The sequence below is a fragment of the Fukomys damarensis genome, unplaced genomic scaffold, assembly GCF_012274545.1.
Source record: "Fukomys damarensis isolate Sample0158 unplaced genomic scaffold, DMR_v1.0_HiC HiC_scaffold_15, whole genome shotgun sequence".
In the NCBI taxonomy this organism is placed as follows: Eukaryota; Metazoa; Chordata; class Mammalia; order Rodentia; family Bathyergidae; genus Fukomys; species Fukomys damarensis.
Window position 1 is genome coordinate 33,595,353 of NW_022900927.1, and position 21,858 is coordinate 33,617,210.

The 21,858-nt window shown below is 37.0% G+C and overlaps 2 protein-coding genes and 1 pseudogene across 3 annotated transcripts in view; 1 reads left to right on the forward strand and 2 right to left on the reverse strand.

Moving 5' to 3' along the window:
• Mdm2 (MDM2 proto-oncogene) overlaps window positions 1-10,263 on the forward strand; it is a 25,923-nt gene extending 15,660 nt beyond the window's left edge. The window contains exons 9-12 of one of the 2 annotated variants that reach the window (XM_010644210.2): window positions 1,571-1,731; window positions 6,136-6,291; window positions 7,033-7,110; window positions 9,326-10,260. In XM_010644210.2, coding sequence (XP_010642512.1) covers window positions 1,571-1,731; window positions 6,136-6,291; window positions 7,033-7,110; window positions 9,326-9,901 — 971 coding nt within the window. In that variant the 3' untranslated portion in view covers window positions 9,902-10,260. Of the gene's footprint in view, window positions 1-1,570; window positions 1,732-6,135; window positions 6,292-7,032; window positions 7,111-9,325 lie in introns of both variants that reach the window. The other variant, XM_010644211.3, reaches the window with a different exon arrangement.
• Window positions 10,264-18,713: 8,450 nt separating this feature from the next.
• On the reverse strand, window positions 18,714-18,821 carry LOC117286212 (annotated as a pseudogene).
• A 1,558-nt stretch (window positions 18,822-20,379) lies between these two features.
• The window catches only part of Cpm (carboxypeptidase M), a 65,678-nt gene continuing 64,199 nt past the window's right edge, over window positions 20,380-21,858 (reverse strand). Inside the window, 1 exon segment of the mRNA XM_033763493.1 lies at window positions 20,380-21,015. Within this exon segment, the coding sequence (XP_033619384.1) occupies window positions 20,773-21,015 (243 nt within the window). The 3' untranslated portion in view covers window positions 20,380-20,772.

Sequence of the window (21,858 nt, forward strand, 5' to 3'; positions counted from 1 at the left end):
CCTCCCCTCCCCCCTTCCTTCTCCCTTCCCCTCCCTTCTCCCTTCCCCTCCCTTCTCTCTCTCCCTTCTCTCCCCTCATTTTTTAACGAATGAACCCAGGGTATTCCACATGCTGATCAAGTTCTGTATTACTGAGCTACATCCCAACTGTATTTAGAATTTATATTTATGCTTAGTATAAGGTAGAACTCTTGATTTGTACCTGATAGATTTGACTGACATTTCTGACTTCATTGTGTTCATTTTCTTTTGTTTTTTGGTTGTATTGGAGATTCAACCCTGGGCCTTCCACTGGGCTACATCTCTAGTTCTTTTTAAATTTTGTTCGTTTCTTTCTTTTTTTCTTTTTAAGACAAGATCTCAGTGTAGTTCAGGCTGGTCTTGAACTTACATGTAGTCCAGGGTGACCTTGAACTCACAGCATTCCTCCTGCCTCAGCCTCCTGAGTGCTGGGATCACAGGAGTGTACCATCACATCTAGCATAAAAAAATTTTTTTTTGAAACATGATCTTGCTAGATTACTAAGTTGCCCAGCTTGCTTTAACTTTTAGTCTTCTTTCCCCAGCCTGTCAAAAGTTCTGAGATTACAGATATTTGCTACCATGCCTGGTTATATTCTGACTTGTAAAGTCAGAGATAATTTATTATTTAAAATACATAGTTCTGGCTGTTTTGACTTCTTTTGAAAATACAGGGTACCAGCAAGATGTAGTGGTGTAAACCTGTAGTCCCAGTTGCTTAGAGGCCAAGGCAGGAACATTTCTTTACCCCAGAGATTCAGGTCCAGTCTTGACCACATAGCAAGACCCTATCTTTTAAAACAAAGTAGAGTATTAAAGAAATTAAAACAATAAAAATACCTTCTGGGCTGGTGGTATATAACTCAATGATAGAGCACTTGCTATCATATGCTGGGCCCTGGGTTCCAAACAACTAGGTATTGAACCAGAAAACTTGAATACTTTTTACATAAATTAAACATTTCAAGAAAAAAATATTGGGCTGGGGATTTGGCTCAGTGGTTCCACCGCCTGCTTCACAGGTGTAAGGACCTGAGTTCGGTCCCTGGTACCAAAAAAATTTTATTTTCCTAAAATTTGGTTTTGATGGAAAAATTGTGGATTAATTAGTCAAAATTCTAAATGGTTTAAATTTACTGGGATGAGATAAAGTTCTAAAAGCAGATTGGAACCCCACCCTCAACCCCCTTTCTTTCTCTTTCTCCTAGTATTTGGGAAACAAACCCAGGGAGCACTGAGCTATGTCCCCAGCTCTTTCTTAAAACTTCATTTTGAGACACAGCAGGGCTGGTCTCAAACATATGTTCTTCTCAATTTCGTAGATATCTAGGATTCAAGCTTGTACCGTGATGCCCAAAGGGAAGCTTTATCAAACAGTACTCTGCTATAAATTCTTAGTTGGCAGATCCAGTAAAACAGTTTAACTCTTGAAACATTACTAGTGATTTGTTATTTTTCTGTTTTATTACAAATAGTTACTCAAGACATTTCAATTTCTAAATCAGTCACAGTACGGCAACTTAATTACCCTTTTTTCCCTTATATCTAGAAGAAAATTCAGATGAATTGTCTGGTGATCGACAAAGAAAACGTCACAAGTCAGACAGTATTTCTCTTTCTTTTGATGAAAGCCTGGCTCTGTGTGTAATAAGGGAGATATGTTGTGAAAGAAGTAATAGCAGTGAATCGACAGAGACTCCATCAAATCTGGTAATGTTCTCGTTTTAAATTAAATAAAGCTTTTATTTTTACAGTATGGGTGTGGCAGTCCTACCATGCCTGTAAACAGAATGCACATATATGACATGAGATTGTTACTGAAAACAGTGGTAGATTTTAGTTGCAGATAGAACAGTTACTTAGATCTCCCTGCCTCTGATCCTAGGTTTAGGAGACGAGTGGAAAGTGTGGAATAGCACCAGAATTAGGGACATTAATACAAATATTGTTTTTTGGTTTTTCTAGGTCAGGGTCTCATTATGTTCCCCTGACTGGTCTTAAAGTCAGTCCCCTTGCCTCAGCCTTCTAAGTGCTGAGAGTGCAGGCATGCACACCGTCTTCTGATAAATATTCATCGTTGGGCTGGGGATTTAGCTCCGTGGTTCTGGTGCCTGCTTTGTAAGCGCAGGGACCCGAGTTTGATCCCTGATTCCAAAAAAAACATTCATTGTTATTTGTGTCACTTTATAGTTGTTACGAACCACTGCACCATTAGTAAATTTAGATATGTTGGTGTATAGAGGAATCTGAGTGAAGTTACACATTTAAAAAAAAATAAAGTGGAAATTTGGTTTAATTACATGTCTTAGGATTCCCAGGCAAACTTGTCATATTTAGAGTGAAAATATCTTTTAGGGGATGGGGGTATAGCTCAGTGGTAGAGGACTTGCCTAGCTTGCACAAGGCCATGGGTTCAATACTCAGCACTGCAAAAAACAGCAAAGCATTTATAATAGGCATCAGCAAACAAGTCTGCATAATCTACCATATGTAGTTGTAGACATCAGGGAAGGTCTGTTTACTGCTACCCCTAGGGAATGTGGTTGTAATATTCTGTGAGTGATAGTGTTGGTACTTTCTGATTACTCGTACAAAAATGTGTGATGGATGATTTTCTTCCTTAAACATTTAAAGTGTTTTTAAAATTGGGTGGAGATAAAGCAGTTTCTTGTGGTCATTATTCTAGTATTCATGATTATTTTATAGTTCCCTAGAAGATGTAGGAAACTGAGCCAGTTGTGATAGTTAACACTGTTCTGAAACTTTTATGCATTTTTGTTACTTCCAGGAATATCTACATTTTTTTTTTTGCAGTACAGTGTTTGTGTAAGTATAGATGTGCCCTCCAGAGTATTTCACAGAGCTCTTACTTATATAAACCTGTAGATGGTATAGGGAGCTCCTGCTTACTCAGATTGAGAACAGATTCTTTATTCAGTAGATAACTAAGTCATTTCTGTGCCAGGCTTCCTCTTGGGTGCTCAGCATACAGTGGTAGATAGATATAGTTCCTGCCCTCATGAGAGATGGGCCACCGGTATAATGAAAACCTGTACTTGTTGAGTGATTATGTCTCCTGAAATTTGGATATAATTAAAGAAAATTTGATGAGTACACATACTTCAAGTGTGGTTAATTTTTCCTTTAAAAATAGCTTTGGAAAGAACCCCACACACACCTTTTTTTTTTTTTTTTTTTTTTTTTTTTTTTTTTGCTGGTGCTATAGATCAAATCCAGGGCCTTGAACCTTCTGGCCAGTCACGCTGCCAGTGAGCTACATTCCAAGCCCTTGTGAGCTTCCCCCCCCCAATAGAATTTAGTGTTTGTTAAAGTTGTATCAGAGCTGGGTGTAGTCCCAGCATTTGGGAGGCTGAGGCAGGAGGATCGCCTTCTCCTGAACCACCACGTAGTGAGACCCTGTTGCAAAACAAAGTATCGGAATTCCAGCTAAATAATTTATTTAGAGTCTATATTCTTGCTTTATGCCTGGGACACTGTGTATGTTTTTCTTCATTTTCATTCACCTTGTGGGAATGCTCATCTTTTTTTTGTTGTTTGTTTGTTTGTTTTTTTGAGACAGGGTCTCACTATGTAGTTGAGCCTGATTTGGAACTCACTATGTAGCCCAGGCTGGTCTCGAACACAGCAGTCCTCCTGCCTCAGCCTCCTGAGTGCTGGGATTACAGGCATGCACCACCATGCCCAGCTAACGGGGGAATGTTAATCTTAAGTTAATCTTAAGTTAATCAGTCTCCATGTGCAGATGGGGAAACAAATTTGGAGGTCTGAAATAATTTAAGATTCCTACAATTAAATATCACAGTTGAAATCAGTCAAAGTAGGTATTTCTGTCTACAAAGTCGATCTTTCTAAATCAAGCCTGTCTAGTCCTTTTAAAATGTGTGGAATTTAACAGTTTCTATGTCATTCTTTTTTTTAAAAAATTAGCCAAAACTTTTAAAACAATGCTCATTATTGTATTCTTCATTGTACCTTGCAGTAGAAGCTGGCAGATTTTCTCGAAAGACCTCATAGTCTTATGTATTTGGACTCTGGGCCATCAGTCACTGTTGTAGCTTCTTTACTGTTTGTGACAAAAAAGCAGCCATAGACAACAGCAAACAAGTGGACAAGGTTGTGCTCAGTAATGCTGAGTAGTCTGATAGGTGTGCAGACCTTTGCCCTAAGAACATGCTAAGATTTATTTTTTCTGCTGATTTGCCCATTATTTTAATATGCATTCACTAAAGACTGGTTAATTGAAGATTTTAGTTTGTTGGGTTGCTTTTATTAAAAATGTTACTGTATTCTGTCCTGATTATCAATAGAAGTCTTGAACTGCATCTTGATGAACATTGATTTTACTGTTTCCCTGATATCACCCTGAGTTTTTGACCTTAGAAGTTATAAAATAATAATGCTTTGTTTTTAGAAATGATAGAAACCATTTAATCCAAATTCCTTTTATAGATGGAATAGCTGTAGCCTTTAGAAGTTACATGTCCATAGTTAAATAGCTACTTGCTCACTAATTGAGAATAATAATGTTTGAATCCTGAGTCCTAGACCAGTGTACATACTTTTTTTTCAGTTGTAGCCATCTGCTTATTATATATCCTGCCTTTAGCTATGAATAGCAAATGTTAGGGTCCTGATGGTCTTACTAGGTTATCTAATTTATTAAATCCTAAAATGAGAAGATGACCAGATAAAGAATTTTAAAAATAAAATAAGTCTGGATACTCTACAGAAGAGAAGAAATTCTTCTTTTTTTTTTTGGTTTTTTGAGACAGGGTCTCACTATGTAGTTGAGACTGACCTGGAACTCACTATATAACCCAGGCTGGTCTTGAACTCACAGTAATCCTCCTGCCTCAGCCTCCCGAGTGCTGGGATTACAGGCATGCACCACCACGCCCAGCAGAAAAAAATTCTTGAGCTGGGAATGGTCACATGCCTGCAGTCCCAGGTACTTTAGAGACTTGAGGCAGGATGATTTCAAGTTTGAGTACAGCCTGAGCAACTTAATGGGACTTTCTTTGTCTTTAAAAAAAAAACAAACAAGAAAACTATTTTCAGAGTTTGTTAAAAAATAAATAATAAATTTGTATGTATGTCTTGCTAGCAGTCTTAATAAAATGGGAGAGCTCTTTCATATGATGAGTTTTAAATTATTACAATAAAGACATATTGCCATCATTCCTTCTCAGAATGTTCCCCCTTGCTTTGAATACTCATACCCTTATTTGTGCCACTTTTTTCCCCCAGTACTGGGGATTGAACTCAGGACCTTGTATTCGTGAGGCAGGCATGGTGCCACTGAGCTAAATCCCCGGCCCGTTTTTGCCTTTCTGAAGCAGTTCTGAAAGTCCCCTTTTGTATCTTTAAGAGGTGTGATTAATGCTGCTGCTTAGTGCCATTTAACAGAAAGGCAGGCTGGTAAAAACATTGCAGTATGTCCTCGTCCACCTTATTCGCCATATCTGGCATGGTACAACTTCTGGCTGTTCCCCAAAGTCAAAATGATCACGGAAGGTAATGTTTTGAATCAATTCAGGACATTGGGGCAGTCATGAAAACAGCTAAACACATGGAAGAGGATTTTGTAGAACTGTTTCAGAGAGAGGTGAGAATTATGGGCTAAAAGTGTTTGAGGTTGTGGACAGGCATTTTGAGGAGGATTAATGACAACATGTCTTTTACTATACATAATACATTTTAAAATTTTAAACATTCACTAGATTTCTTGATCATACATTGTAAGGTTTATAAATTATTTCAGTGAGGATAAGTGTGGAAATTGAAGTGTCAGGATTGGTTTAGGAATCAGGTTAGCTCTAGCTGTGCTGTAGTAAGGGAAGAAAGGATATCTAGTTTGAGAGAGATGAAAATGTTAGTGTAGTCATTCTGTATGCACATCTGTGCCAGAGGGCTTTGTGCTTTTCCTTTATGTAATGAGATTTTTAATAGGGAAAATAGTATTAATATAATAACTTTGAGCCTTAGTCTGCCATCAGGGTATAGTATAATTCTGTAGAGAAAATAGAGGCACTGTGTGAGTAGGAAGCTGTACAGAGGCCATGTATTAAATTCACTTTTTAAAACCCCTTTTAGGATCTGGATGATGGTGTAAGTGAACATTCAGGTGATTGGTTGGATCAGGATTCAGTTTCAGATCAATTCAGTGTAGAATTTGAAGTTGAATCTCTTGACTCAGAAGATTATAGTCTTAGTGAAGAAGGACAAGACCTCTCAGATGAAGATGATGAGGTAATTTTTTTCTTTAAATTATATTAGAAAGTTGTTAAATACTTTTTTATGTTAATTTTGTCGAGATTGAAGATGTAATATATTCAGATTTCACTTGAAATCCTAGCGTCTTGATTTGTTCAAACTAAAACTGGTTTGTGGATTTGAGGCTTTCATAGTTCCTTCTTGTCTGATTTATTTTTATACTTCTGATATCACGAACTCTTATAATAGTCTGTTCTAAAAATATTTCACTTCTCTTCCCTCAATTTTAATTTGCTTTTTGTAAAAGTAAAACATGCACACAGTTAAAGTCAAGTAGAATCGCCACATCTGTTTCCTGTGTCAACATTTCTAGCTGTTTCCCTATTAATATCTATATAATACACTTCTCTTGAATTTTTTTTTTTTTTTTTTTTTTTTTTTTTTTTTTTTTTTTTTTTTTTTTTTTTTTTTTTTTTTTTTTTTTTTGGTACCAGGGATCAAACTCAGGACCTTGCACTTGAGAGGCAGGTAGCGGAACCACTGAGTAAAGCCTTGGCCTGAATTTTTATTTTTAATATCCTACCTATTGATTTTTGGCATAATTTGTGAGGATTTCATTGTTTGTTTGTTTGTTTATTTATATGCACTCAATTTTACCCTTGTCTCTGAATTTCTCATACATAGTGCTGACACATTTGTTTAGGCTTTAGAATTAAGCAACCATCATTGTTGAAGAAGAAAGGCGGTGAATTGATGTTGATGAATTTTTTTTGTCAGGTATATCGAGTTACTGTGTATCAGGCAGGGGAAAGTGATACAGATTCATTTGAAGAAGATCCTGAAATTTCCTTAGCTGTAAGTATTTATCTATTTTTTTAAGGAATTACAAATATTACGAAAGGGCCGGAGATTTAGCTCAGTGGTTCCGCCGCCTGCCTCACAAACACAAGGATCTGAGTTCGATCCCCGGTACCAAAAAAAAAAAAAAAAAACCTACTAAAGTAAAAATTGAAAAATATATCTCATCTACTTCCTGAAATGATTTTTTTTTTTTTTGCGGTGCTGGCAGTTGAATCCAGGGCCTTCACACGAGATACATCTGCAGGCCTTTGTTATTTTATTTTGAGACAGAGTCTTGCTAAATTGCCCAGACTTGCAGTCCTCCTGCTTTAGGCCCCTAAGAGTGCCTAGATTAGAAGTGTTACCACCACATATGCCTAGGAGATGGTTTTTATAAGGTTAAAACTTTTAAAGTCTGACCCATTTGAAGTAATATATATGTTATTTTTGGGTTTTTTTTTGTTTTTTTAATTGAGTTTATTGGTACATTTTAGGTATACAGTACAGTTACATTCATTATTGGAATCTTGTACCTTTACATGATGACAGGTCTTGGTTCTCATTTTCTCCCCTTGTCCTTGTCCTCCCTTCACCCCCTCCTCCCCTCCTCATTTATATGTTATTTGTTGAGGAATCTCTTGCTACAGTAATTTTATATGGGGAATTTGAAATTCATTGTACTGGACCCTTTGAAATGGACCTCACTTCTTTGGTATTGCAAGACTAATCTTTGATTTTAGGAGATAGTGGAAACCATCTTTGACAATTAAAGAGAATCAATGTGAGAGAATGATTAGCTCCTGCCCTTGTTGCACCTGTCCTTTATGTCTGTTGTCAGGCGTCCTAAAAAGTTACATTATTCATGGCATAATAGGAAGTCCCTTTTATTGCAAGTTTCACATGTAAAGTCTTCTCAGCTAAGAACCATGCCTCATTTCGGAAAGTACATATGGGTGTGTTCAGCAAAGAGGGGGGGATCTGAGGGAGTTTGTAATGCCAGTTGCATGGTGGAAAGAGAAGTTGGATAAGAGAGAAACCCTGAGTGGTTACAGATAAAAGAATACAGAAATGGGTAGAGAAGTGCAAGGCCCACATTTTGAATTGGGACCAAGGATGGTAGGTTTTAGCTGGCAATGAGAAGAATTGTTTTGGCATTTCCTTTATGGTTAGAGTTAGATTTTTTTTTTTTTTTTTTTTTTTTTTTGGTGCTGGGGATTAAACTCTGGACCCCATGCTTGCCAGGCAGGCACTGTGCTGCTGAGCTAAATCCTTGGCCCTGTGGTTAGAGTTAGACAATACTTGGTTGAACCATGGTTTTAGAGTACTAATTTTTAAGAAGTTCTAGTCAGTGTTGGGTAGGGAGGCTTTTTGGTCGAAGAGGCAGGTTGCATCTAACTTGAGTGGGTAGAGTCTGTGCTCAGTGTTTTTAAGATTAGACTTTAAGGAAGTTGGACATAGGCTTTAGTACAGAGAAGAAGATCCTGTAGCACTTGATTTAACTAAATGAACCAGCTGTGTGTCTGTTTTCAAACAGCTAACTTCATAGGTACACCATCAATACCACAACAAATGCATTTTTAGTTTTAGGATTTTTCAGCATGGTAAGGCTAAAAAGAAGCACTTAGAATCTTGTACTTGACGAGAGACTGTTGCATGTTAACTTTTTTCTTCTGGTGTAGTATTGACGTGTTTGTTTGTTTGTTTGTTTTTGGTGCCAAACTCAGGACCTTGTGCTTGCTAGGCAGACAGTGTGCCATCGAGCTAAATTCCCAGCCCCAGTGTTGACTTTTTAAAAAATCTTTTAGGAATTGTTGTATTTTGGGCTGGGAATTTAGCTCAGTGGTGCCGCTGCCTGCTTTGCAAGTGCAAGGACCTGAGTTCGATCCCCAGTACCCCCCCCAAATGTTGTATTTTGGGAGGTGTACAATATGGCTTTTTTAATGTTTTATTTGAGTGATTAATCCTCGGCCTATTTGGACAAATGAGTGAACATCCATGTCTCACAGTTACCTCTTGTATGGGGGGATGAAAGTACTACTCTTGGTAAACTTAACAGTATCCGGTATTAACTGTAGTTCTCATGTTATACATATTCATGTTTTACGTAAAATATGAAATGTTAACAATTGATCTCTGTGATAAATTTAACCTCAGATATATTAAAATCAATAGCACAGCTGTGATTAGTGATTAAAAAGTTACAGAAACTAACTGTCTTACTTCATTGAAGGACTATTGGAAGTGTACTTCATGCAATGAAATGAATCCTCCCCTTCCATCACATTGCAACAGATGTTGGGCTCTTCGTGAGAATTGGCTTCCTGAAGATAAAGGGAAAGATAAGGGGGAACTCCCTGAGAAAGCCAAATTAGAAAACTCAACACAGGCAGACGAGGGGTTGGATGTGCCTGATGGTAAAAAAACTGCATCAAATGATTCCAGAGAGTCATGTGTTGATGAAGATAATGATAAAGTTGCACAAGCCTCCCAGTCACAAGAAAGTGAGGACTATTCTCAGCCATCAACTTCCAGTAGCATTATTAATAGCAGTCAGGAAGAAGTTAAAGAGTTGGAGAAGGAAGAAACACAGGAGAAAGAAGAAAGTGTGAAATCAAGTTTTCTCCTTAATGCCATTGAACCTTGTGTGATTTGCCAAGGCCGACCTAAAAATGGTTGCATTGTCCATGGCAAAACAGGACATCTTATGTCATGTTTCACATGTGCAAAGAAGCTAAAGAAAAGAAATAAGCCCTGCCCAGTATGCAGACAACCAATTCAAATGATTGTGCTAACTTATTTCAATTAGCTGACATCCGTAGAAGTATATATTTTAAATTTGTAACTAAGCCTAAAAATTTAGACAACACAGATTTTATGAACATATATCTAAGCAAGAAATATAAGTAGGACATTTAAATGTAACTTAGTACCTTTTGTATAAGGAGGAAGAAAAGTATGTGGAAAGAGTTAATATTTAAAATGTAGATATTCTGAAACACCAGTTCTGTTTCTCTCCCCTTTCAGAAGATCTTATTTTTGGTGCTATATTAATGTAGGTAAAAATGTGCCGCTTATTATAATTAATAAGAATCTTCAGTGAAATAGTGAAAATAACCAGAATTGTTAATAATAATTGAGCTTATAAATGGTAACATAGGTAATAAATGTTATTGAGCATTCAACTCTGCAAATTGGGTCTCATTTTATATGCTTATGGATTACTAATATCTTGATTGTCTAAATTTTTAGGTTTAGCATATGTATATTGTTTACAAATAAACAATTTATTGAACATTTAAGAATTGTTTCAAGAATGTGATTATTGGATCTTACATTTTTTTTTTCATAATCTGTTTGAGTAATCAGAATCAAGGCTTAGGCCTAAATTCTACTTTTGTCATGACCATGTCATCTTATCTTGGTAATAATATACATCACTGCTTAGTGTGATGCTGTTCACAGTCTCCAAGACATTGAACAAGAGCAAGTTACAGGGGAAGGAAATACTCCTCCCTATGCTGTTCACTTGGGTCACCAGATAGTAGACTGGTTTGAGTGGTTTCTCAGTAAGTGATACAGTTAATGATCTACATCCTATTTTAATTATGTGCTTCTGGTCAACTTGAAACAGTCCTACAAATCTAGGAACTTATTGATCGTGATGTACTTTATGTAGCTGCTCAGTAAGAATTTATTAAGTGAATCAAAGCCTTGGGACTTGAGTCTTGAATCTGGCTTTAATACATTCATGATGGGCCCATAATTTGTATGTCTAGCTGCCAGGTGGCTTGAACTACCAGTGGTATGTGCATGATTGTCCCATTGGGTGACTTTTTATTGTGTTAGTAAAAAGATTGATTAAAAGTGAATATGATCTGTTACTACCACAGTGGTACAAGAAGCCCATTGGGACAGTCATGCATGTGCCATAGATGGCTCAGTCTAGCAGGAACATGTTAAAGGAAGAGCTTGTGGATACCAAAGCCAGAGGGTTAGCTCTTGGCATCATTTAGCTTAGATATTTTAAATTTCTAGTTTTAAAGATACTAATTAAGGTCTATAGGCTCATGATGGTAATTGCAAGAAGTCATAGCGTCATACTATAAAAAGTTTATAGTGTACCTTTGATAGGATGCTGAAATGAGTTTGCTGTATTTACAAAAATTTTTTTGAGTTTAAAAAAATCCTGAGAAAAGGTAATTGGTGTAGGTCAGTGGTAGAGTACATTTAGCATATGTGAAACCCTGGGTTGATCTCGGGACAACAAAAGCTTCCTTGCCAAAAAGCGAAACCCTAAGAAAACCTCTTACAAGTTGTTTAAAATTTCATGATCATATCATTTAGTTAGCTTTCTGGGGATTGAACTCAAGACCTCTGAGGGGTAACCCCACACTTAAAGAAATTTTTGCTGTTTATAAATAATGCTTTAAAAAAAAAAAAATATATATATATATAAAAGCCACCTGCATGTAGAAGGTGTTCAGAAGTGTTGAATATGTCAAATTATAAAGTGGACTGATGGCAGCTGAACTCATGAAAGCAACAAAATAGAGTAAAAGTAGTGATGTAAAAGCAGGTAAGATTATCTGTGGGTTTAATATTTTATTCCAGGGAATATATCTAAAATATATTCAAATGTTGGAGTAATATTTTGGGTAAAAAATAACTATAATTGTTCATTTTCAGGAAAGATGATACCGAAACGTACTTGAATTTCCTGGTTGGTTTTTTAGAATGCTTTATGATTATATTTATTTAATTTTTTTGTTTGAGACGGTATCTCTTTGTAGTTCAGGTTGGCCTTGAACTCGCTATGTAGCACAGGCTAGTCTTGAACTTGAGGCCATTTTCCTGCCTCTGCTTCTCAAATGCTGGGATTACAGGTATGTACCACCATGCCCAGTTATCAATTTGTTTTTTTAGACAGGGTCTCACTATGTAGTTGAGTCTGACTTAAAATTAATGTAGCCCAGGTTGGTCTCGAATTCAGAGCAATTCTGCCTCAGCCGCCGCCTTAGTGCTGGGATTACAGGTGTGTCCCACCACACCCGGCTGTTGTTAATATGTATATTTTATACTTTTTATTTTATATTTTTATATATTATATATATATATTTTTTTTGGTACTGGGGATCAAACTTGGGTCCTTGTACTTGCAAGGCACGTGGTGGAACCACTGAGCTAAATCCCCAGCCCTGTTGTCAATTTTTTTAACAGCCAATTTTTTTTTTTTTTTTTACATTTTTGTTTTCAATCCCACATCTTCACTGTCTTCAGAATGTTACTGTATCTTCCTGTAATCTCAGCACTTGGGAGGCTGAGGCAGGAGGATTGCTGTGAGTTTGAGAACAGCCTGGGCTACCTAGTGAGTTCCAGGTCAAAAACAGTGTTACTACATTTTAGATGTCCTTCCAGTATCTTAAACTTTTTTTGGGGGTGCTTTTTGAGTCAAGGTGGCCTGCTAAATATTCTAGACTGACCTGGAATTCCTATCAGTGCTCCTGCCTCAGCCTCCTGAGTGCTGGGATTAGTGCCACCACACCGGGCCCTAGAGTTAACTTTGCATAGTCTTTTACCTTCCTAATTCCAAAACTTCATCGTTAAAAACTTGTCACTTTGGATGAGTTTCACTTGCTAGAGTTAAATTTTAATACTCGTTGTGGGTGTTAATTTTTGGTTCACAGTTGCCAGACTACTACCTGTTATTAGGCCTTGCTTCGAGGTGGTAGGAACAGCTCCCTAAACTGATTTCAGTCTCTCTGTTTTTTTGGTCCTAGGGAGTGAACACAAGGCCTCATGCATGCTAAGCAGGCAGTCTGCCACTGGGGTGCACTTCAAGCCCTGCTTCAACGCCTTTTATTTCCCCCATTTGTTGTAAATAGATAATTTATATATACAGTGGTATTATTTCCTTGATTTAAGTATTGGGAAAATAAACTTGTACGGTATCATCTGATGGACTGGATCATTTTAGATTTTGAAAGCTCTATAACGTAAGCACCTTATTTTCAGCATTCTCAAATCTCTTGCTCTAACCGTTTTTATAAAGGTTAAATTCAAATTGAGTCTAGTACAGTGATACCTCAGTTGTCAAACTTGATTCATTCCCAGTTTGTGTTTAAATACCGGAAAGTTCGAGAACTGAACATATTTTTCTTTTAAGAAATAATAGAAAACAAATAATTGGTCCTGACGCCCAAATATTACACTCAAATTCATTCTCCCAGGACTTTTAACAAATTTTGCAATATATATATATATATATATATATTTAAATTGTCATGGTCTCACAGTTTTCCTCTTAGCTTTGCTGCTGGTACTTTGGACCCATGATTATGGCATTTTACAAATAAAGTGCAAAAGAAAAGACCCTCAGTGATGAATGTATTAATACATTGATGTAGGCACTGTCTGTCTGGGTGAGAGCAAAACAGACTGAGTCTCACCCCTTGTGTCCATGGCAAGATGTGGTGTTTGACTTTCAGTTTAAATTGGATTTTTGGTTTGACTATTGAGCAAAGTTATGAACACTCAGATTTTTTTCAAGCTTTACTGTTCAAGTAATGGAAAGTTCGCACTTGGAGCCGTTTGACAACCAAGGTATCACTGTATTTATTGTTTAGTAACCTTAGAGACAATAAATGTATACTATGCTCTTTTTCAGTGCTGGGTATTGAATCCATGGTCTCTACACTGAGCTACATTACCATCCCTTCTTAAAATTTTAGAGACAAGATCTAAGTTGCTCAATGCCCGGGCTGAGCTCAAATTTGTAATATTGCCTCACTTGGTCACTCAGAATGCTGGGGTTAGGCTTGCACCACCACCACACCTGACTAATCTCTTCTGATAAATGCATGTTTATAGTATTCTTTTGTATCCACTTACGATCCATTTGTGAGATTTCCAAAACTTGATAAATGCATGTTTATAGTATTCTTTTGTATCCACTTACGATCCATTTGTGAGACATTTCCAAAACCCAGATTAGGTATCCTTAAGTTTTTCTTAAATCTTTCTATATAAACTATTCTTTATTCACTGTTTTTGATAATTATTTTGTTGCTTTCACTTAAGCAGATGAGAAGACCAAATCACCAGGCACCGTAAGGACTGAATTAAGGTACTCATTGGAGGTACTCTTAACTGCTGAGAGAATGGTCAAGAGTAATTGCTGGCCTAGAGAGCAAAGAAGCGCAGTTCTATTCTGTTTTTTGTTTTTTTTTTAATTAAAAATACCGTGTATGCAAATATATGCTTTAATGTTGAAGGAATGATGTCTTTAACTTGATCAATAAGAATACATTTTTAAATAATTTTGACTTGTCATTCTAGAAATAGTCTGGAAATATAAAATGAATATATGAGGCAGCTTATCAGTCACATAAAGTGTTGGTTCCAAAATTAAGATTCTATTCTATAAATCAGTTGCTTTTTATTATAGTGATTTGTAGGAAACTTTGTGGCTGGGGGTTTAGGTGGATTATGTGCCTAGCATGCATGCCTGAAGCCCTAGGTTCAATTCCTAGCATCCCCCACCAAAAAAAAAACTAAATTCTATCCAGAAATAGACTTTATACTTTTCTTTTACTTTCACCCTCATGTCTAACATTTTAAAATTTTAGTTCATTTCAAAATTTTATCTTGCCTTTGGGGAAGGCAGATTTTTTTAATGGATGTTTTAAACATATATATATATTCCCCCCCACAAATATTTTGTCATTACCAAAATGTGGATTTAGGCACTGTGTTGCCTATGTTGGCCTCAAACCTGAGACCCTCCCACTTCAGCCCACCCTTAACTGAGTTTATAGGCATGTGCCACTGTACCAAGCTAAAAATGTGAATTTTAAATGAATTCTTTATGTCTTATTTGTTTTTTAATTTTCGGTACTAGGGATTGAACTTGGAACCTTGTGCTTGCAAGGCAGGCAGCAGAACCACTGAGCTAAATCCCCAGCACAATTTGTTTATTTTTGAAACAGGGTCTCACCATGTAGTTCAGGCTGGTCTTAAACTCACTATGTAGCCCAGGCTGGTCTCAAACTCATGGTAGGCCTCCTGCCGCAGCCTTCTAAATGGTAAGATACTAGGCATGCACCACCACTCCTGACTCCAAATTTAAATACTGAAGTCTGGCTAAAATATGTCAGGGAACTTCTCTAAGCATTTCCTAATAACAAATGAATTCTCTTAAAAATAGAAAAATCATTCCCAGTTTATTTTCTAAATTGTTTTAGATATTTCTCTCTTTTTAGATACTGGTGGGCTGGAGGTTTAGCTCAGTGGTTCCACTGCCTGCCTTGCAAGTACAAGGTCCTGGGTTCAATCCCTGGTAAAAAAAAAAAAAAAAAATTGGTAACTAATTTAGCCATTTTCTCCTCAGCCATGTCTCAGTAGAAACTTGTTCAAGTTTAGGAACGGAGTCATGCACTTGACTCTGACCTCTATCCAAGGACTAGGAAGTTTATATTAGTGTGCTGAATTTGCCTTGAGGAAGTTATTGTAAGTTTCTGAATTCCTATTGGAGGCAACTGTTTTTTTTTTGGTTTTTGGTTTTTGGTTTTTTGAGACAGGGTCTCACTATGTAGTTGAGTCTGACCTGGAACTCACTACGTAGCCCAGGTTGGTCTCGAACTCACAGTGATACTCCTGCCTCAGCCTCCCGAGTGCTGGGATTCCAGGCGTGTGCCACCACACCCAGCCAGGAGGCAATTATTTACAACCATACTCTGTTTCAAAGGCACTTGGAAATTGGTAAAATTTGTTATTCAGAAAAAAAGCATTTATTATCAGCATTTTCCAAAATGTGTTTAGAAAGCTAGGAACATTAGTTCAGAGATAGTAGTAGGCTGTTATTTAAGGAATATACTTGTGAGAAATTTTCTTCCTACAAGATTCTCAGAATTTACTATAATAATGTGAGCTTTTTTTTTTGGTACTAGGGATTGAACTTAGGCCCTTTCACTTGGGAGGCAGGCACAGCACTACTGAACTAAATCCCTGGCCCTGTAAATTTTTTCTTTTTTGCCATGCTTGGGATTGAACCCAGGCCTTGCTCATAATAGGCAAGTGCTCTACCACTGAACTGTATCACCAGTCCCCATTATTTTTGACTAGAAAGCATACTTTTCATCCATCACCTTATGGAACACTGTCCCATGATACAAATTAATTTGGAATATAAAATATAAATAACAGAATGTTCTGAATATTGCAATATTAATGCCTCAAAATATCAAATTTGGTCTTCTCTAGGATTTGTTTGGTGGCAGTCAGTTTTCTCTAGTATGTGGTCTTTGTTACACTCACAGAAAACATTGTTTTCAAGGTAATGGAAAGAAACAACATTCACTACAAGTATTTTTTTATTGACAGTCACAAGTTCTAGATTTACTAAACTCAGAGGTAGTCATGACTCCTCCCCAATAAACTTTACTCCAGACAATTCATTTTAGTAAGTTCTTAACTATATAGTAGAAGAGAAAGTCACTGAGAGAACTTGTAAAATCAGCCATGTATCCTCTATAAAAGGTTATAGGATTTCAAAACTAAGATGATAAAATGGTTTGTGAACAGTACAGTATAATATCTACTTATTAGTGATATAACAAAGTCTAGAGCAAATGTAGACTTCTACTTTAGGTATTAGGGACTCTGTGTCCTTACCCACTGGGGCCATTATCATCTTCCTTTCCTGCCGCCTGAAGTCAGGAGGAGGATACAAGTGATCTGTCATAAAATAAACACCAGCCATATTACTACTGTTTAAAGTCAGAACCAAACTTCTCAGTAATTAACATCCTGTTATAAGACAATATACTATTCCTATGTTTTTGGATTCCTTAGGAAAAGATACTTTGAATCCAGCATCAGACATGTACTTTTTATACATAAATGTAACTTACACCATTTTTAGAAACATTACAAATGCAAATTTGCTCCTGGAACAAAACACAACATTGACTTCTTATACTTTCAGAAATGTTGAAGTTTTAACATTTCTGATACAACTAGCAGCTTCTCTGTAGTAAGCACCAAAATCAACACTGACACTTGTCTGTAGAGACTTAACATTTCTCTGAAATACTTCACACATTTAAAATCACATTAGTGTTGCTCATTTCATGAAACCTCCCTTCAATACTAGTTGCTCAGTCTTGCTAACTAAAGTTTCTGTTTTTAGATCAACTGTTTATAACTGAGGCAGAAGAATTGGCCTTTAATAAAGTGTTATAGTCTTCAAAATATTAATCTGAAAATTATCTTTCCTTTACCTGGAAAAGCACCAAAAGTGGTATCTTCTACTGTTTCTAACCCTGGGGGGGTGTCTTCATTTTACAGCTAAGGAAACTAAATGTGCAGTGGATTTGAACCCAGGTTTCCTGCCATCTAATTATCACTTCTGCTTTTTTTTCTCTTACCTCAAAAAACCTTTGTAATATTGTTTTTTCTTTAAAAAGGATTATATAGTGATACCTCAGCTCATGAACACTTTTGAGAACAGTTTGGTTCACAAAAGTATTTGGCAAAATTTTATTTTTGTTTACAAACTCTACTTTGGGTGACAAACATGACCACAGCCATCTTTCCCACACAAACACAAACATGTCCATCTTTTCCGAAATCGTGGAATAAATTTTGTGAACTGAGATACTACTGTATTTTAATTTAGACCCTGAGAAGGATAACCATCAGTCTCAGGGCGGAATAGAGCGGGAAAAGTGTTAGGCAGGGACACCTGGGACTTGGTCTGACCACAAGATTTCACTATTGTACCTTTGTGTGTGTGTGTGTGTGTGTGTGTGTGTGTGCACGAATGTGCTAAAAAAGATTGCACTCAAGGCTTCACAGGCTCAGCATATATTTATTCTTCCACTAAGCCACACCCTTAGCCCTGTTTGCCTGTAAATGATTTAAAATTTTATTTTGATTTAAATTTCTGATTTTAAAACTTTCAGTAAAAAATTTACATTAAGCTCATGAACCAATTCAAATTTCAGTTCATGCACCTTTAAAAATTGCTGCTTAGAAAAGTTAGAGCTCTTGAGTTCTCAATAGAAAAAGTGTTTAGGGCCGGGCGTGGTGACGCATGCCTGTAATCCCAGCACTCTGGAGGCTGAGGCAGGAGGATCGCTGTGAGTTTGAGACCAACCTGGGCTACATAGTGAGTTCCAGTTCAGTCTCAACTACATAGTGAGACCCTGTCTCAAAAAAAAACAAAAAACAAAAAACAAAAAACCAAAAACCAAAAAACTGTTTAGGGCTGTGGTGGTGAACCTATGGCACACGTTCCACAGTGGGCTGTTTGTTATTTAAAGCTCTAAAAGGTTCACCATAAATGGTTTAGGGCTTGATGGCAAATCAAGTTTATTTTTATATACTTTTATATTTAATATACTAAGATAATTTTCTGCATTATTATATTAACATTCTTTCAATTATATAATAAATTACTGCTTAAATAAAAATGGTCAAGAGATTCAGGGTATTCCCACACTTTATAAGTAGTTGAAAAAGACAAATACTGTTGATATTAACTTGTATGATTTGTGCATATAGAATAAGTTTGGCACAGAAATGGCACCTAAAAAGCAATATCTCCTCAGCCCTTTGTGGGTGGGTTCCCAAGCTGTTAAGATCAGTGTGGTTTCATTTTCAGGTACAATTTAAACTGATAAGAACAGATACTACACTTGAACTTAGCCAAAAGGCCGAGAAGCAATTCAAGTACATTTTAAAATAAGAACCAAGATAACTCGATTTTCATAATACACAGCCCTTAGGAATCTGCCTACAAGAGCTACCATTGTTTTTTTGTTTGGTCCTTTCCCTGTGCCTTTCATTCTTACATATAATATTTTAAGACAAGTTACCTTTCATAGTAGATAATAGTTTCTTTAAATGAGTACTAATGATACAATATTTGTTTTCTGATAAAAAAGTAGTGTGCTACTACCAGCTAACAATAGTTTACAATAAAACTTAATCATAAATGGAAGTAAATGCACTGCATTTGGACCATTTTTCTTGATATATGGAAACATGTTTATGTCAGGGTTCCTAGTGAGTATCAGATTGCCAAAATATAAGGCCTGCTTTTAAAAAAAGACTCAAAGCCCTATAGTTTCTGAAAGGATCTAGGAGTAACAGGTCTTCTGGACTCCTGCTTTGTGCTAGGCTCGGAGGATATAAAAATGAATTTTTCAAACAAGTACACTGTGGTCTCAGAGAGCTCAGACTGTACTGGAGAGGCACACAAGAAGTAGGCAGTTATCCTACAGTGTTGTAAATCCAGGAAGAGAGAGAACCAGTTTATTCTGAGAAGAGAAAGGACCCTGAAGTCCAGTTGGCCTGGGATGGGGGTGGAATGGTATTGAATAGGATGACTGGTAAAGGCTACCTGCTGGAGTTGATACTTGAGTGGAATTTTAATGTAACAGTGGAAAAAAAAAGGTAGATCAGAATGGCATTCCAGATACAGAAAACACACATGTCGTGTGTTTAGGTAATAGCAGTTGGTTGTTGATTTTTAAGTAGCCCCCAAGATTGTGCGGAGGATGGAGGTGAACATTTAAACTGTTGTGGTACAGATGAAATAAGAGGGCAGAATTAATATTTGTATCCCATCTTTAGCAACTGAACATGTGGATAAAGAAAGAGGAAGTACTGAGGATGATTCTCAGATTTCTAGCATGGTGGTACCAATAACTGAGATAGAGGATACAGCATTAAAGGCTCTTGAGGGAAAATCAAGCTCCATTTGCAGCATGATGAGAGTGAAGTATATCTCCTGGGGCATTTGGACATGAGTCTGAGGCTCAGGCAAGAAGCTAGAGTTACTCCCTAGCTAGAGTAGGGGGTCCTCATCGTACACAATGGTGGCATCCAACTGCAATAAGGCAAGGACACTGGCTGTGGAGGGAGAGAGACTTCATTGACTGTTGGTGTAGACAAAACCTTGTAATCACATCCGGGCCATATTTTCTTGGGTCACTTACACCCGGTTTGCCTATTTTCTCTCATATCTCCTTAAAACTAAATATTCCTAAGTCCTATCATCATTTTTCTTTCTGGAAAACCAATTACATACAGTATTATCTCTTTGCAGATAGCCCTAATGGCAAGGTCTTGTACATAGTAGGTAATCAATAAAATATTCATCTTTGTTACTTATATTCACTTGGTTCTTTGCATAAAAATTAGCTTTTTTGAGGGAGTACTGGGGATTGAACCCAGGAAGCTAGATCCCCAACTCTATTTTTTGAGACAGGGTCTTGTTAAGTTGCCCAGGTTGGACTTGAACTTGTGATCCTCTTGCCTCAGTTTCCTGAGTCACAGCTGGCATTATAGGCATACATCACCATTCCTGGTTTAGTTCCTTATTTTCTTCTTTCTTGAAGGAACTTCTACTTTGCTTCTCAAGTTTAACTTACAAATTTCTAAGACTTCAGGATTAATTTAAGTGTAAGGAGGCAGTGCTTAACAGGTATGTATCTTCCCTTCACCATCAAAGACAGTCGCTTCCTTTCATTATTGTCACATATTGCTCATCGCAGGATCTGGAGACATCCATTCTCTTATTCAGTTGAGGTCTCTCAATGGGAGTTAGTGTTGCCTTAACCTGGAGTGAGCAATCCCTGATTCCAGGTGGTGATGAGAGCGGAGTTTCACAATTTATTTGAAAAATATATGCAAAAGAGTCAGTAAAAATAGGAATAAACTGGGCTTTGTTGCAGCTGAGTGGCTCGGTGACATTTTATACAGAGGAATCATTGGGCATGACGGATTTGGTACTGGGAGAGAATCCAACTGTCCTTGAAATGGAAGTACAAAATCCTTTTTAAGAGCACTGAAATGCTGGGATTTCTCTGGAATAACCACCTTTGTGAGGTGTGGCTCATGTCCAGGGGCTGTAACCTGAGGAGAAATAAGAAACAATTGCATGAGTGATTTCAGATGTTTTGTGGTGCCAACACTGAAAACACTGATACCTTCCACTAAAATGTGGCCTTTGTGTAATGCCTATAGCACTCTGCCAAGCCTCTGGAACCTGTAACTGATGAGTATCCAATGCCTATTGACAGTTGCTAATGCTGTAGCCAAGAATCACAAAGTGAAATAAAGACAGAAACGGGTACCTCATTTGCTGATGTAAGTCAGAAGAAGAAAGTGGCCGACTGACTCTGCCACCATCATTTTCATGGATCAGCAAGGTAAAGGGTTGTTTTTCTTTGCCCCAAGTTTATACTTAATACCATTACTGGATATCAAGAGTCTTTTAAAAGCAGATTTCTTTCCCCAATTCATTCCCATTTTCCTTGTGGCTGATATGAATGTACAGGTCTGTTGCTTTCTTTTAAAATATTTGATTTTACCTGGTTTCATTCAAGCGAGTCTGAATCTCTATTCAGATTTGCTTTTTTGGTAGGAGAAATGACCAGAAAAAATAAGATGAGTGCTAACTAAATAGAGATTATCTCCACTGAGAAATGCTTTTATTATAGATGGTGGAGAGGGAAAAGAATGGGAGTAATAATGATAATAATAATAATGATAATTGCTAATCAGTGCTTTAGCCATTTGTTTCAGCTTCAAAAGTTTACTCCAGTCTTATCTTAGGACAGTGTCTATAGAAGAGATGACTTCCTTCTTCCAGAAACAGTTCTATAAAAAGTGACTCCAGGGCCAGGGATTTAGCTCAGCAGTTCAGTGGCCTGCCTTGCAAGCTCAAGGACCCGAGTTCAATCCCCAGTACCAAAA